This window comes from Hibiscus syriacus, unplaced genomic scaffold (genome assembly GCF_006381635.1).
Source record: "Hibiscus syriacus cultivar Baekdansim isolate YM2019G1 unplaced genomic scaffold, ASM638163v2 tig00111393_pilon, whole genome shotgun sequence".
Lineage (NCBI taxonomy): Eukaryota > Viridiplantae > Streptophyta > Magnoliopsida > Malvales > Malvaceae > Hibiscus > Hibiscus syriacus.
Genome location: NW_024063079.1, coordinates 695,201 through 713,214, shown reverse-complemented (window position 1 = coordinate 713,214; position 18,014 = coordinate 695,201). Strand labels below are relative to the sequence as shown.

The window sequence follows — 18,014 nt, the reverse complement described above, 5'->3', positions numbered from 1 at the left end:
TACAGCATAAAATGAGAATTGGCATTGCTGGATTTTGAATCCATCTGAACCACAGCATTTTGCATACGAAATCATCTTTGAAAAGAGCAAATATCATAAAAGAGAATATACTCTGAAACTAAAATTATGGCTCTAAACTAATTGTCTGCTGAATTCATTCCAATGGTTCTTCCGCATGTTTACATACATAAACATGATCATTCTCTATCATTCACTAAAACAAACTGACCTATTGGATTTTTTTTTACATTGCTAGTTTTTATATATAATTATCTACTGATTCCAACTCATATGCCGAGCCAGTAAAATTCCGTGGTAAAGGAAAAAGAAAGACTCGGCTGATCAAAGATAGATACAACCTTTCGACAGAAGCATCTTCGACGTACTAATTTACAGCAGCTACCATCTCTCGATGGATCTATCCATCCCTGTTGTGCCAATCTTGCTCATTTGGTATGCTAGAAAACTTGAAACATTGACTGTAGGCTCTGCGCAATTCGCGATCAATCTGGATACCATAGGTAAAAGCCAGACTCCTGTAATATATTCATTCAAGTAGTTCTGGATATGACCACATTATGAAGTGATCAAAAATATCCGACTCCAAAAACTCTATATGAGCAGCTCGTCCAATGAAGGTATTTAAGTTTTTTCCATACATGGACGTGTCAAAGTTGACATCACAACGGATAAACAGATGGTTCTCAGAGGTAGGTGACCGTATCTGGTCTAAGCAGTCGTTCAACATCTCCAGAAATGCTTTTCCCTTTCTGGAGTAGTCTGATGATGCTGCCCGGCATGTTTCAATTCTGGCAGAATGATACGGGACATAACCATCCTGTGAGGCAAGTCATCTGTTAATGACCTCATGAGTCGAAGGGAAAACATTTAATTTATACAGTTATTGAATTATCACTCGACTATAAGGTAAAACTGCTCAAGATGGCAACAAGTTCAAAGAGGCACGGAATACCCGGGTGACGAAAGGAGGATTATATTCTTGAAACTATCCAGAGTTTTTTTGCTGAAAAAAGAAAATCGACTATTTCAGAAATTCAGAGCATAAAAATAATTACATATTTCTGACATGTCTTCAGCATAAATGCACAATCAAATCAATAGTGAGTAATAAAAGGAGAATGGTGGCAAAATGCAAACCATAATGCGACTTTATTCACACTACCTTACAAAGTTTGTAGAAGAAAGTGTTACGGATATCTGGGTCATCTGTGAAAGTCAGCTGATGAATGCACTGCGTCCCCTTGAGCTTCTTCAAAAGCCACAACCCAGAATTGAATAAAGAATTTGAACTGTATAGATATCCCAAGTGTGTCCCAGACACAGATACATACGTATGGAGGAATCTTAGGTAAGGTTCCATACTACTATCTGTGCATACAGAAGCACATATCAAGCACACATTTCAAAATTAATAAAACTGCAAAATGAAGCTTTAGACAAGAATAACTACCTGCTAATGCTGTTCTTATTATAATGTTTCCAATAGAGTGACCGACAAAACTAAGTTTGATGTTTCGTAAGTGCCCAGTTTTCGAAGCTTTATCCATTTTCTTTTTAACATAAGCAATCACTTCATGCGGCAGCCTTAGTCCCGTATCTCTGAAGTCTCCTGATGTTTTCTCTTCATTTGCCTCCGACATAAGAAAATGTATCTTCGAATCTAGTAAAAGCCATTGGTTCCTAACAAGCCGCAAATCCAGATGATGACCCTGTATATTCAAGCCAGGATTAGACGTAAAAAAACCGTATGTGCCCTTCAAGGTGCATGAAAAAATTACTTCAGGTCCTTGCGTACTCCATATCAAATAATTCACTGGAATAAATAGCATTAAATTAAAGAAACAAAACTACAACCAAAGAAACAAGTGTGGGAAGCCTAAACGTCCCTGAAAACCATGCACAAAGACAACAATCTTCAGGTCATGCCTATTTTCTGCAGCACTTGTACTCCCAGCTTCAGAAAAAGTGGTTGTGGTAGCTAAACTCATTACATCGAAATTCCTCAAGTATGACTTATCACTAATAGAACGTCGAGGGACATTCATTACAGGTTCCATAATTACAATAGGAACTGCTGAAGGATCTCCAAATATTTGCATGTCTTGGATCGATCGATTGTTAATCAGTGTGCAAACAATTGTGCCATAAACTAAGGGATACAGAAATAAGTACAACAAGAAGCATAAACACAAGAATACCCTCATTTGTCCAATACTGCGCCGATGAAGCTCAGCTTGCATAGTTGCTATCTCTGCAGGCTGCATTGCACTAGATCAAATTTCCAAATTAGAAACCAAGTGAAAGAACTATTGTCTCTCCTAACTGAATACTTAAGCCAACAGCAATATATTTATACAACAATAACGTAAAACAAGTATTTACATCATCGGTTAACTTCATCAAATTTGGACCTCTCTTATGCACAAGATGATGGGAAGGCTCATCAAAACCACCATTTATATAATGATGAGGCATTTCAACCTTATTGTAAACCATCCATATTGACCATTCCGCTCTCCGATCCTTAACCCATGCATCACGAAGGAATTGCAATATCTGTGTTTTATTATCCCTGGAATAAAATGCAAATTTAACACCTAAAATATGCACAAATATGATGAAAGCTACATTAAGGGGCTCAACTCATCTTTTCGGTTGATTAGTACTTAGGGAAGAAAAGATTAATAATGTGAGGTCCAAGTAAATATTTGACAATAAATAAAGTGAATGATATTGTTCAACTAGATTATCTGCAAGAAAATACTTTTGAGTTTAAACACGCCTCAATACACTTCGTATTCTTGCAAGAACTACAAGTGAAAATGCATAACCTGACCTGTGGAAATTCAGAAATATTTTCCACAAATACAACACTTGTTCATCCCATAGATTAAACAATTTAATTATATCATCCTTGGATAAGTTCTGGAGCGATTGAACGTCTAATCTGCAATGACTCCCTGTTAAAGAGGGGAAGGTATAATAATTTCAATCAATATAAAATCCATAAAACCAAAAAATGGGCAAATAAATCGGAAAGTGTATGCTGCTGGATAAAATAAAGCAAGGACCTCAAGACCATTTTGTGGCTTGCCTTGTCCGGAAACTTCAGCATGAGAAGTAACCGGATTTGCTTGCAGAATAGAACCAGATAGCTTTGTTTCATCCATTGTGGATGTAAATTCAGTCAAATCAATTGCTTTGTTAATACCATTGCCAATCCTTCGCAGCTCTGCAAGCAGTGTGTCACGAGCATCTAATAATGCCTTAACAATCATGGCATATTTGAAGTCAATAGATGCCACTTGATCTAGTGCCTAGTGAATCACGTAATTGAACTGTCAGTGGATAGAATACTGACTACCAAGGATAATAAGACCCAATAAAAATATAAGATAAATTTGAACTATTGCTCAAGTAAATCCTTAAGAAATTCTAATGAAAATATCTACGCCCCCCCCCCCCAAATATATATAATACCTTCATTAAAAATTTAAACTAAAACCGGCCATATAAAACTTTCTTATCATAGATGATAAAGCATCATAATTTTAATAAATTCTGCTCACTATGTTACACTCATAATTTCCACCACATAAATGAATAGCCTAACCCATTATAGATATGTTAGTGTTTATTAACATCCAATTATTAGAACAAACCTGACTAGATCCATGGATAGTTCCACCAGCAATGGCACCAGGGGCACTGTAAGAAACCCTGGAATAATTCAACAATTAAGGTTACTGCAACATATCTACACAACATAATTTACTGTATAAACAGAACAACCCCTCTCTTTCTCTTTCATTTCCACCAAGAATCCCCTCACCCCAAAAGAAGGTACAAAAGGGGTGATGAAAGGAATATGTCTTGTGTGAAGTTAGCATCGCTGTTTCTAGAATCTGTGACAAACCTGAGTACTTCCTTGCGCCGTTGCGAGAACCAGCTTTTAGAAGACAGTCGTGAACACTTACATCCACAAGAACAGAATGAAATGAATCAAAGGGAAATAGGAATGCAGTCCAAAAAGAGCTTTAGGAGGGATCCAAAATTCATGGACAGCAGCAGGGTTACCATCTGAAGAAGCCTGAAACTCAGAACTGAATGCAGTGGTTTTCAGTCATTTATGAGCACTTTTAACTTGAAAAAAGAAAAGAAAGGAAGTAAGAAATGAAACAGAAGTAATTCAAGTCCAACTTAAATTCAAATCATGGAGTCATATGAAAATAGGACTTATCAACTTACCCTTTCTCCATTACAGGAGAATAGAGAAGCTCAAACTTCAAAATGACAGCTGATGACGAAGGGCCCTGTCAGATATTACTACATCAGCATCATAATAGGATATAAAATTACATATATTGACTTTTAATGGTTCAGCCATAGCAAAACAAATCAAGGTAGGAAAGAATCCATGCATTTCCTCCATGAATACAAAAACCAAATGAAGTGAACACCGGTGAAAGTCATAACTTTTAGGAAAATCCAATCACTTTTCTTTAAGAGGTGGCTGGGGTACAGATTTTGGCATCTTTTAACATCAAAAGACCAAAGCATCAAACCTCTAATAGACTAACATTAAGTCATATATTTACTAATGAAAATATGTGAATCAGTGGTACAAGCAGATTAGAGCTGTGTGAGTTCTGGCAATGCATGTTGTTCTCTCCACTGCAAAAAGAGTGTGTAGCGTGTAAATGTGAATATATGTGCAAAGAGATAAAAAGAGAGATTATATACCTCATTGTCAGTAAGGGGCAGATTAAGCGCAACCAAGATAGATAAAAGAACATCCTGTTTCAAATATTTTATTCGAAAAGGCCTTGTTGCAAAACTGTTGTCTGTATCATCAATCCTCCACACTCCATATACATCATCAGAACCAACATTTGGAGCTGCATGAAGACAAAGACCAATGGTTGAGTTATAATTAAGCATATAACAGACATCAAATGTATTTGCTTCAACTTCATCAAAAATATTTTTGATCAATTAATTGTACAACATAATACATTCTTCTATCATGCAGTGGCACTTCCCAATTGAGAACACTGCAAGGTTCATGTTTAGGTCTCTAGTGCGATTGCTTTAAATACAAAATGCCAGAATGTAGCAACATGTGCAATGTTACTAAAATTATAAATAGAAATATTCTAACCTTAAGAAAATTGTAATATTTTTTCTATAAAGGAGTGGAGGCAAATAGATATCAAACATTAGAAACAAAAAGTCACTAAAATTTATACTAATTACCTTCATATTGCATGACTCTTGAAGGTGCTCCTATAGAAGTATTGATCATTTTCCCATCTCATAGTAATTTTAAGTTGATACCATCTAAACAAACACAAAACATAAAAGGATGATATACACAATTCAAACATAACTGAAAATACAACAAATGCTCTGTACCCTTGCTGGAAAAGATCAAGGTTAAGAAACCTATGGGTGTAAACTGCAATCTCTTGGACTGTATCCAACATGACAGCCGGCTGTATTTTAGCCGGTCGCGGGTTTGCATCGGGCAACTTCTTCGCTTGTTCAAATCTATTAGTCCAACTAATTAACCACCCAAGACGTCGTAACATATGTAATAAAAATCAAGTATCTACAAATCTTGCATCCCTCTTTCTTGTTCACACTGAGGTAACAAAATCCACGGTCCTCCTTAAAACCACATTCCTTTTCTTTTGACTCTCATACAATCATCAAAGAACAAAGCAACCTCACATAAGAAAAACAAGACACTAATAACTCTCTACAGATCCATTGCCTTTATTTATACTTAATATATCAAAATTGTAAAAAGAAATTTGAACAAATCAAAATTGTAAATTTAATCTTGAAGAAAAATATATGCTTAGTTACATGTGAACTTGCATCATTTAAATTGTCAAAGTAGTAAAAATATTATTTAAATTAATATTTAATTAATAATTTTTATATTAACAAAAATTAATTTTGATGGGTTTAACTTGTTATCTTAAAATGCATTCCTTTAAGAAAAGAAATAAAGAAGCTAATCGCTTTATTTTTATGGCTTAGGTTATAAATAAGTACCTAAAGTATATTATTTTTTCATCTAAGTATTTAAAGTATTCAATTTTTTTCATCTAAGTTCTAAAAAAGTTGACGTGTAACATTAATTAAGAAGTACATTAAGTACTTAGATGAAAAAATCGAATACTTTAGGTACTTGACCAAAAAGATAAATTTAGACACCTAAAAATATAACAAAAAAATATTAAACACTTATTTTTAATAAAAAATTCTTTTAACACTACAAATTAATTTTGAAAATAATTTCGACACTTATTTTTACATTAAGCATTCTAAATATAAAGGCATTGTTAACCAACTTGAGAACTAATGTCTGAGGCGATCGTCTTGGTGGTGGAATGCTAAAGACATGGATCCCTATTCAACTCTTAATTCGGCCTGCAAAATCTCATTCCCCTAACAGTAGTGGACTTCCACCACTGATCATTTTAACCACCTTTAAGCTATCAAGCTCCAAAAATACCTTGCGCTTATCTAGCCTTCATGCATGAAGTAATGCATCGTATGTTTCCCAAATCTTGACATCTATAATCGAGCAAACACTAGGAACGGAATTAGGATCAAATATTAAAAGGGTCAAGGGTCTATTAAATACTTAAATCAGAAAAATTAAAAGAAACAAAGGACTTATTTGATTAATATTTAAACTAAAAAGTACTTAAAATGTTGTTATACCAACATATTCAAAAGTGGCAACCGTCTCTCCCATACAAAGAACGGCTCCGTCCATACAAACACCAATGTTTTACGAGAAGCCATGAATCCATTTGCCATCCCCGAACTCGGATAACACCTTCAGTAGTAGCAAGCTGATTTGCTAAACTCATTGCCCCATCTAAACTCGGATAAAATTTTAGGGTAAATAATCTATAAAAAATATAAAACAAAAACTTAAAATATAAGAAAATGTAAAATTTTAAGTACGACTGCACACTTAACATTCTCCTCGATCTATCCTTGTTAATCTAACACCACCGCTTGGCGGTACTTGTCATATGTTGCAAAGGCCCAAGATCATGGTTTGTACTGAAGCAAAACCAGAACAAATGCTTTGATCGAAGAACTTGCACCCATAGATTCTCATTATCTGAGAATTGATTGGACCTAATCTTCATAAAAAAAAGAGTCTACATTCTAGTGATTCAAATGCTTAAAACCTAATCCCCTTCCTCTTGCGACCCACAAATACTCTCCCACCTCACAAGACTAATCCCATGCTTAAAGCCCCTTACTAGTTTCTCCATCTCTGAGTATATCTTGATTTGGAATCCACGTTGATTGCATGGCCTGAAAAAGGTTACCTAATGTTACTTGTTTCGCTATTAAAAAATTAATAGAACTATTGATGAAATATTTTTTTTTATTTTTTTCAATGATGACGTTATATTATCTTATGGTAACACATCAACATCATCGTTGATATTTTAATGTCGAGTGACCAAAATAAAATCAAAACTAAACGTTATGTATGATTTAAAAAAATATTTGAATGATCAAAACGAAACACAAGTGATGATTGGATACTAAACATGTAGTTTACCCTAATGTTTGTTGTATTCTCTTCCATCTATTTTTTATATATTTGATTTTTTGTTTTATTTTATCAATAAATATTTTCATTGTATTTAATAATTTAGACACAAACTGTACTAAATAAAGATAAAAAAGCATCTAAATAATTAAGCTTTTTTAATCTTATTCCCACAATAACGGAAGTGTGTTTTTTAATCAAATGAAAAATTAATTAAGCAAAAAGATTACACTCAACCAATTAGTGCTTTAGTCCAAGGATCCAGGCATCAGAATTTATTCTTCTCTTTACTTTCCAACGACACAACTTCCATCAAACTCGTTTTCAAAATTCTCTCGCATATATGTAATTTATTAACTAAAAATGCCAAGAATATTGTGAAGATGATTGAAACATATATGACTATTCAATGAAAGTTTTGTCGTTTAGATTAGAAATAAGAAAGTTGGGATATGACAGTGCTAATGAATGCAAGAACCAGGCCACGATCTTTAATGGCGCAGCCACCTATGAAATATAAAAGCTGGGCATTATCAAAGAACAAAGCAATGGCACATAATATATTATAATATAGGTTGAGTCGAGTCCCCATTATAAGCACGGTTCGCGGTTGTGATAAAAGGCTGCCAAATTCCATGGAGGAAATGCTTGGCCACATATAGCATAGGTTTAGCATATTTTGGAAAAGACAGTTAAATTATAAAATAATGCTACAAGAAAAGATATTGGATCCAATAAGTATGAAAAGCCTTTACGCCCTCCAACGTCGGGGCCGACACTTGTACAACAATAATAATAACAAGGATTTAATGATGAATCGAAGAAAATCGACAGAAATAATTTTTTCTTTAAAAAATTTAAACTTTTATATAATTTAAATATATTTTATTGATAATTTATTTTCTTATAAATTCATATCTTAATATAAAATCATATACTCATTTCTAATAATAATATTGTACCTATAAGAATCACTTGATAAAATGGTTAGACTTTGTTTCTTTTTGTTGATTGTTGGAGACAGACACGTGGAATTTGAAGGGAATTATATCAATTAAGTTTTGGATTTGTGGATCGTTAATTTGAAGGTAAGGCGGATCTTACGTCCTAACAACCACAATTGGTTAATTTTGTACAGCTAAATTAGGTCTTAACAAGTGGGTACCAACATCCACTTCATTGAACTGACCCACTTTGTAAATTGAATATTGTTGACCTATAATCATGTGAATGAATTTTGCCCCCTATATCTCCATTTCGCATAGCCTCGACACGATTAACTCGTTTCGATACTCACCTAAAATGGATGTGACACTAATCATACACATATCACATACGTCAATCCTTTATCATCTTTTTGTTCAAGTCGATATAGGTTCAAAAATTATATTCCACAAAAATATGTATGTGTTCCGATAAAATAAAACCATTTTGATTATTTTGAATTAAATATATTCAAACACCTATAAAATTACTTGTATAAATGCTTTTGAAAATATGTTTTATAGAAAGATGATCTTAGAGGATCGGGTTTAAAATTAGAGTCAAATTAGATTTGAAAGTCTACTACGCGTGAAAAAAACTAAAGTATCTCACGACAACAAAAAGTTGATACCTTGTTAAAAACATATGTTGTCTTGATCTTTGAAAAGTAAAGAGTGATGACTCTATCGAACATGTTAATCTACTTAAGTCATCCTATCAAATATAAGATCTCTATTAGACTCTTCAATTGTATGAAATCTCTTTTAATATTTAAGCGTCACCTGACATTTCGAGAATACATGTTAATCTACTTAAGTCATCCTATCAAATATAAGATCTCTATTAGACTCTTCAATTGTATGAAATATCTTTTAATATTTAAGCGTCACCTGACATTTCGAGAATGTATAAAATATATCCATATAAGAATCACAACCATTGTTTTGAAAATCGGAATGGACCGACCGGTTCAACCGGGAACCGCTGCCTAGTCCGGTTCAATCTACACAGGTTGAACCGCTATTAGTGAACCGACCGGAACCACTGAACCGTTCAAACCGGACCGGTTGAAAACCGAAAAAAACCGGGAAAACCGCTAATTTTGTTTTTTTTTTAAATTAAACCAAATGACGTCGTTTGTTAAACGAGTCAAGTCGAACTCGAGTATTGATGAGCTCGACTCGAACTTGAAAACTTTAAAAGTAAACTCAACTCGACTCAAACTCACGAGTCAAGTTCAACTCAAACTCGAAATATAATATTGAAACTCGAACTTGATTGAAGTGAAAGAATAGTTTACTCAATGCTCACCAAAAGACTCCATGATTTTAAATGTCAAATTACCTCTTTTATTTATAGAAATTAGTTGAGATGCTCTTCTATGTGTCTTAGCCATGTGAGATTGTTTTGTTCTCATATTTTTACTCTTTAGACTTTTGGGATGTTCTTCTATGTTTCTTAGCCATGTGGGATTGTTTTTTAAAAAAATTAAACCAAACAATATCATTTTGTTAGGATTTTTTTAGCCTCAAATTTATTTTTTTAATTATAGTTATATAATTATATTTATTATTTAATATGTTTTACCTTAATTATTATGTTGTAGTTAATTTGAATCATTTTGTTTCACTTGATTTTATGGTTTTTAACTTGTATATGTTATGACTTGCTTTGAATATGACTTGTGATATAAATTTTTTTATTAAATATTTTTGGTATTTTTATTTAATTTTTTAAATAATTATGACGTCGTCCGGTTATTCCGACCGATCAGATCGGTTCTACCGGTTGAACCAGTGAACCGGTAGCATGACCGGTTCGCTAACCGATCCGGTTCTGAAAACTATGATCACAACTGAAAACGTTAAAATTCAAATACTCTTTTTTAACTCCATATCTGTCAACTCTAATTATCCATTTATCTCCTTCCCCTTGATTCTACACTAATCTCCTCCTTGTTTATGACTCTCGATCCATTAAAAGAGAACTCTTCAAACGACGTATAATGTCAAAATTAGCCTCCTACGTCTATTAAATTGGTCATTTTGTCCTATTTTATTTTTAGTTTTTTGACCCCTAACGTTTCATTTGTATCTGTCTACAAATTCTTTTGTATTTTAAATTTTTTCTTTGTATTTTCTATTGATAATCTGTTTTCGTCCCATGAAATTTTATAACTTTACTTCCATCGAAATTTTATAAATTTAGTCTCCTAACCAAGGCCGTGGCTAGATTGTTGGAGGCCATGTGCAAATTCTTATAAGGCCATGAATAAAAAAGAAATTAATGTTTATTGCCTGCATCTGATACTCATCACCAATATCGCATGTGAAGGGGCCAATCAATTTTTTTTTTAATTAATTACGTGTGTTCCACAGTGTCTTGAGGACAAAAAGTTGTCATTACCCCAAAGCCTAAATTTGGGAACCGACTTAACGAAGATAGTGGCTTAGTCAAGGCCAGGTTTGTTGCGTTTTATTCTTGATTATATTAATATAACTTATTAAATATGTCTAATTGTATTGTAATATTATATTATTTTTAACTAATAGAAGTTGCTAAAAAAATATTGTTATTTCCTGAGGTCTTGGTTCGAGTAGTTACGTTTGCAAGATGTGTGTGTTGTCAATGGTTAAGAAAGATTATGAACATATATTAATCATCCTATATTATTAAAAAAATTAATAGTAGTTAATGTTATTTAATAAATAAAACAACTCGAAAAACATCAAAAGAATAAAAATTAATCGTTTGACAATAAAATTATGATCATAAGAAGAAAAGTTAAATAAAACAACTAAAAAACTTGAAAATAAATAACATTATCGGTGGTGAATGATGAGCATCATCAACACTCTAACATCGTAATAGAATACAACTAACTTTTGTTTATCACAACTCAAACACTACATGTTTAGTGTGATTGTGAACATCTATCAATATGAGAAAACTGACTTGGGGATCCAAAGTAGGGATATATTAACAAGATAACCAAATAAATGTCTACTAAGGGATAACGATAAATCTAATCCTGAAAGAAAAAGAAAAATATTACAAGAGTGGACAAAAAATATCTATCTTTTTATAATAAAAATTAAAAAAAAGCATTAAATAATATAACTCACTATATATATATATATATATATAATTAGAATTAGAGAGATAAAAAGAGAAAAATAAAATAAAAGAGAAAAACATAACCAAAAATTACGACAAAACATATAAAACACTTCAAAATAAGTAGTGAATGAAAAATACTTGGCTAAACCAATAATGAACAAATCCTAAAAAAAGGAAAAAGAAATATTTGGGGGTCTAAATAAGTAAATATTATATTATGTACTACACTATTTGTACTCGTATTTCCAAATAAGAATTATTCGAATGCATCCATCACACGGTATTATTCATTTTGAAAGTTTAAAGAATATTCTCACGGCTGAGAATTGTTTTTTCCCAACACTAATTCTCTAGTTAAAGGTGTGAATTAGACATTTGTTTAGGGTTGATATTATGATATTGGTAAAATCGTGTTTGTTATCTCACATTGTCTACTTCAATTATGTTAATTTTCTTTAAGAGTACGATGCCTCGATTTTTATTTATAAAACTTAAATCTAAATATATATAAATTTATCAATATTCTACTTTATAATTACATTACACTGTTCAAAAAAATATTTGAAGTAACGTCCATCGAGTCCGGAAGGCTCGTATAATATTCTTACAATTATGTCTACTTTGAGAGATATCACAATGGATGGTTCCCATGCACTACATAAAATGTGGGGACCGCCCGATTGAGAAGATCCCATAAGAACAAACGACGACCATCAATTGTGCTCAAATCGCTGTTAATAATTCCACTCCCCCTCAAGCTACAACCAACCCCTTTATATTGCATTGTTTTCATCTAAACGCTTCACCAACTCTCTTATATGATAACCGAATATTTCAAGAAAGTTTACAGACAGGAAAGGCATAGTACATGGCTAAACAGATGCAGAAGACCAGCATGTCCATCGAGCGAAGTTCTGGAGAGTACGAGAATGGTGATATCCAAAAGAACTTGGATGACGATGGTCGACCCAAGAGAACCGGTAAATAAAAGCTGTTTATAATGTTTACTTTTAAAAATAAAAATAAAATCTAAGATGAATATGAGATAATATATGTTCAGATGTTTTCTTAACCTATCGGCAACGTTTACATACTCTAGTTATATAATCGTATTCGTATGTAACTTTTGATTTTGATGCGGCTCTGGGTTTTATTTTTTATTTTTTTGAAAGGGACTTGGGTTACTGCAAGTGCTCATATTATCACTGCTGTGATTGGCTCTGGAGTGTTATCTCTTGCATGGGCTATTGCACAACTGGGATGGGTGGCTGGCCCGGCGGTTCTCATGGCTTTCTCCTTCATCACATACTTCACTTCCACTCTTCTTGCTGACTGCTATAGAGCTCCTGATCCTGTCCATGGAAAGAGAAACTATACCTACATGGATGTTGTTAGAGCTTACTTAGGTATTAATGCATATTAAATGATGGATTTTACAGTTCCAAGAAAAATATGTGCTTTCAAAGTGAAATTACTTCTTGGTTATGCGTGTGTATATAAATATTTTCTTTCTTTTTTCCAGGAGGAAGAAAAGTTCAGCTCTGTGGATTGGCTCAGTATGCAAATCTTGTTGGAATAACCGTTGGATACACTATCACAGCATCGATCAGTATGGTGTAAGTATACAGATAGTCAAAAAGAATAATGGATTTGGTATAATGTCCAAAAATGTTGCTAATGTTTGATTTTTTTGACTCATTTTTTTTAGCATTTTGGTCCTTCACGCTTTATTTTAGTATAAAAAGACTCATAACATTTGATTAAATAATCATTTTAGTCTTTATTTTTTTAGCATTTCCTAACTTTTTATTTTAGGATAAAAAATACCTCTATTTTGGAGCATTAAAGAAAATATTTAGTCAATCATTAGAATTATTTTTTATCATTATAGCAATAGATTTTGTAACTTTGAAGTTTGAATTTGAGTTTCTTGTAAAATACCCTTTTTTGACTTAGGCGTTTCCTTTTGCTTAATCAATTGTGTTAATTAGCTTGTGAATCATCAGGGCGGTGAAAAGGTCAAATTGCTTCCACAAGCATGGCCATCATGTGAAGTGCCAAACATCAAACTATTCATTCATGGCCATCTTCGCTGCCATCCAACTCGTTCTGAGCCAAATCCCAAACTTCGACAAGCTTTCTTGGCTCTCCATTGTCGCCGCCATCATGTCTTTCGCTTATTCTTCCATCGGTCTCGGCCTCTCCATTGCCAAAGTTGCAGGTAAAATCATGAACATCTCACATAAAATAACAAAACAAACTCATTGAAATGAATATTAACGTAACTGTTTCCATGAAGGTGGGGGACATGTGAGGACAACCTTAACGGGTGTAACAGTAGGGGTTGACGTGTCGGGATCAGAAAAGGTTTGGAGGACCTTCCAAGCCATCGGTGACATTGCCTTTGCCTATGCTTACTCCACTGTACTCATCGAGATTCAGGCAAGTATACTTCCTCCCTACCATATATATATATATATATAAGCGAAAGCAACATTTTATGTTAGGTATAAATTTAGAAAGTTATATTAAAAATTTAAAAGTTGTACAATTATAAAATTTTAAAGGATACAAAATAAAATCATTGATAAAAAAATACAAAGAAAATATCTAAATTATATGAAAATTTAGTATTTCCAAAGGATGCAACCAACCCTAACATTCCCTCAGTTCATTCATGCGTATATTCGTATATAATATGTATACATGCAATTATGCAAACACACGTACATGTGTTTAGGGGCGAGAATATATGTTGTGATGGTAAACAGGTAGCGTATGGATTATGGGGATATATTTTTTCAAACATATCAATGGCATGACAGGTAGGGATGGATGGAAATGGCTGATAGGGTCGTTCTTCTAAAATTTTTAAATTATTATATAATTTAAATATTTTTTATTGATAATATATTTTCGTCTCATCAAATTTTATAAACTCATCTCCTTAATTTTATAAATCTCTCTTTAACATAAAATTTTATATTCGTGTGGTAGGTGAAGATAAACGGATTCATTACCATGGTTAATTAATTCTTACATCGATGAGAAGAAAAACTCTTTAAATATAATTGATTGCTAGGTCGTAATCCATGAAAGAACAGTTCAGTAGAAACAATTTACTTGTAAGAATCATAAAAAGAAACGTCAATGACTTACGAAAGAAAACCGAAAAAGAAAACACTTGAAAACCAGCTTTCGGCGACGGTTCTGGTCAACTGGATTAGGTATTAGGCAAAAGCATGTTGAATTTCAATCATTTTTCAGAGATGGAGGCCTGGGAAATCATTTTTCTAATATTTAATAACTTTGTCAAGAAAAAAAAATCAAAGCAGTTTGACAAAGAAGAACGGTTTGTTCATTTTAGGAAAAAAACAGTTTTTATTTGAAAATAGATATACTATAGATAAGTTATTTAGATTGTTTGTATATTATCGGGACAAAATGTTGTCATATAGACCTACAGATAGAACTTGGTATTAACATATGTTTTGTTTTTCATATTTCACCTTATATGCTAAATAAAAGTCAATAGTTTATTTTGCATAGGTGAGACCAAGATTCCTATGTGCCTTTGATCAAGTGGAGTATAATATTCTAGAGTTTGAGGCTCTCCTTTTTTCGTAAAAGAAAGAAGTCTTCCCATCTCTATCTTTCTTTGTCGACCATCTTTTCTTTTTTATGAGTTGTCGATTCCAATGAATTTATTAGCGACGGATTGTGACATCCAATCTACTTGTGTTTCTTTAACTTTTCAATTGTTTTTTTTATCGCATATCAAAAAAGGAAGAATCACTTTTTTCAAAGAGCAGCCTCAAGAATAATTCGTCGCCATAGATAGGAACAAATTACAAAACAAGAAGAACATGAGTGATACATCTAATCGTCACTATAAACAATCTTTTTCCATTTTTGTCTAAGAAAAATGGAATTTTTATGATTACAGGACACGGTCAAATCGAGCCCTCCGGAGAACAAATCTATGAAAAGAGCAACAAGCGTTGGTGTTTCGACAACCACTTTATTTTATGTACTTTGCGGTGTTTTCGGATATGCAGCATTCGGCAACGATGCGCCAGGGAATTTTCTTACAGGATTTGGTTTTTATGAACCATTTTGGTTGATTGATTTTGCCAACGTTTGCATTGCCATCCATCTCATTGGTGCATATCAGGTCAAATCTCATATCCTTACAACACACAAAAATAGAAGTAATTTAGTCTGGATTAGTGTAGTCTTAACAAGGGACATTTCTTTTAAAATTATCATAGTCTTCCGGAATTTATACACTCAAAATAAGAAAATGAAACTACATTTTCCGAAGATCTAATTTATTAAGTGAGATTCACTTTTTTTATTTTGTGTGTATCAAATCTCGAAGACTATTAATCTTGAAAGACAACATCCACTTTTAGAATTGCATCAATCTAAATAACATTACTTCTAAGATAGTAAATTTTATCACCATACGTGTCATTTTCTTATATTTTCATTATCTAATAATATGCTCTAACCATGGTTTACGCGCATTCAGGTTTTTGCACAACCGTTGTTCGGGTTCGTTGAGGGTTGGTGTTCCAGGAACTGGTCTGATAACAAGTTTATTACAGGTGAACACGCCGTTGACATTCCGTTGTACGGTATTTACTACGTCAACTTCTTCAGGTTAGTATGGAGGACATCATACGTTATCGTAACGGCTGTCGTAGCAATGATATTTCCTTTCTTCAACGATTTCTTGGGTCTCATCGGAGCCGGCTCGTTTTGGCCGTTGACGGTCTACTTTCCAATAGAGATGCACATCGCACAAACGAAAATTCCGAAATACTCGTTCCGGTGGATATGGTTAAAAATACTTAGCTGGGTTTGTTTGGTGGTTTCACTCGTCGCTGCAGCCGGATCCGTTCAAGGACTGATTCAAAGTCTGAAGACATATAAACCCTTTCAGACTCAGGAATGACACTTTTAATTGTTAGAAACTATGAAAACATTGTCCAATAAGTACCTGTAATTTGTTCACTGTTCTTATGTATTTGAAATATGAATCTGCTTATAGTGTGTTACCTTTTGAAAAACAATGTTAAGTCAGTTTCTGCAATGTTCTTCATGGAAAATGTGGTTTTTAAAACATTATCGAAATATACACAACGCTAGGCCACGCATTACCATAATTATCGGTAAAAAAAACCCCATAGAAAATCCTGTATCACACCCACATTTTTATTCTTTACAATATAAATAATCTAATCGTTATATATTATTTTTATTAGTATGAGGTGATTATAATGTGTAGAATTTATTCAGAATTTTCTTATTTAATTGGCAATGAACACACTCTATCGATACAACTGTTCAAACACGTGACCTCTAAAAAAATAACATCATTTTTTATCACGCATATTTATGTCACACCCTAAATTAGGGCTGAAATTTTTTCTTGAAATTAATTTTAAAAACTAAATTGAATTTTTAATTAAATTCGGTGACCAAAGTGAATTTTTAATTAAATTTAGATCCAAATTCAAGTACCAAAAATTGGAGGACTATAGTGTAATTATATTTTTACAAAAATTTGGGGTAAAATACTCAAAACCAGAAACTTTCCATTTCTAGAAAGTTTAAACTTCTTTTTTCTCTCTCTCTTCAACCTTTCCTCTTTTAGTAGGAAATCTTCAAACGACATTTCATCATCGATCGTTGCTTCGTTTTCGACACCTCCCATACCATCATATTCCTTGCGTCATCCCGATACCACCGGTGTTTGCCTTGTCTCCGTTGCCACCGGACTCTCCGCCGTTCACGGTTGTAAACCGAACTTTGTAAATGTCTCAAAACTCCTTAAATTGAGCATAACTTTTTCCATAATTTTTTCGACTCCTGAAGGCCCCGATGTGCCCCCACGTGTCGCCCCTGCGCGTGGGGCTTGTCCACCGCCTAGTGGGCTTCTAGAAACGGGTTGACCCGACCCATCTGCCCGATTCGATCTGACCCGACCCATTCAACCCAACCCGTCTAGTCCAAACGAACCGAACATAACCAGTCTAGCCCAAACTAAATTGACAGTCGACCGTTGATCGACGATTCGAGCCCGTTAACCCGAAAATGCTTAGTACTTTTAGCATTTTCCTTATTTATTTGAGATTTAATAATGAAATTGATTCGGGAATATATTTTCATGAAGGTACTCGTAAGTTTTTTCAGATCTGCATGATATGCGTTCTTCGAGAGTTACTCGTAGGTTTCTGTAAATTGTTTAAATAAAGGTTATTATTATTCATATTAGGATTCTGATATA

The 18,014-nt window shown here is 33.2% G+C and overlaps 1 protein-coding gene and 1 pseudogene across 1 annotated transcript; one reads left to right on the top strand and one right to left on the bottom strand.

The window, feature by feature from the left end:
• Positions 1 to 310: 310 nt before the first annotated feature.
• Positions 311 to 5,806, bottom strand: LOC120160815 (annotated as a pseudogene).
• A 6,732-nt stretch (positions 5,807 to 12,538) lies between these two features.
• LOC120160789 (amino acid permease 6-like) lies at positions 12,539 to 16,819 on the top strand. The gene is made up of 7 exons (XM_039171127.1): positions 12,539 to 12,699; positions 12,892 to 13,125; positions 13,242 to 13,335; positions 13,726 to 13,940; positions 14,019 to 14,161; positions 15,666 to 15,893; positions 16,254 to 16,819. Exons 1-7 carry the CDS (start codon positions 12,588 to 12,590, stop codon positions 16,677 to 16,679), a joined length of 1,452 nt encoding a protein of 483 aa, XP_039027058.1. The 5' UTR covers positions 12,539 to 12,587; the 3' UTR covers positions 16,680 to 16,819.
• The last annotated feature ends 1,195 nt before the right edge of the window (positions 16,820 to 18,014 follow it).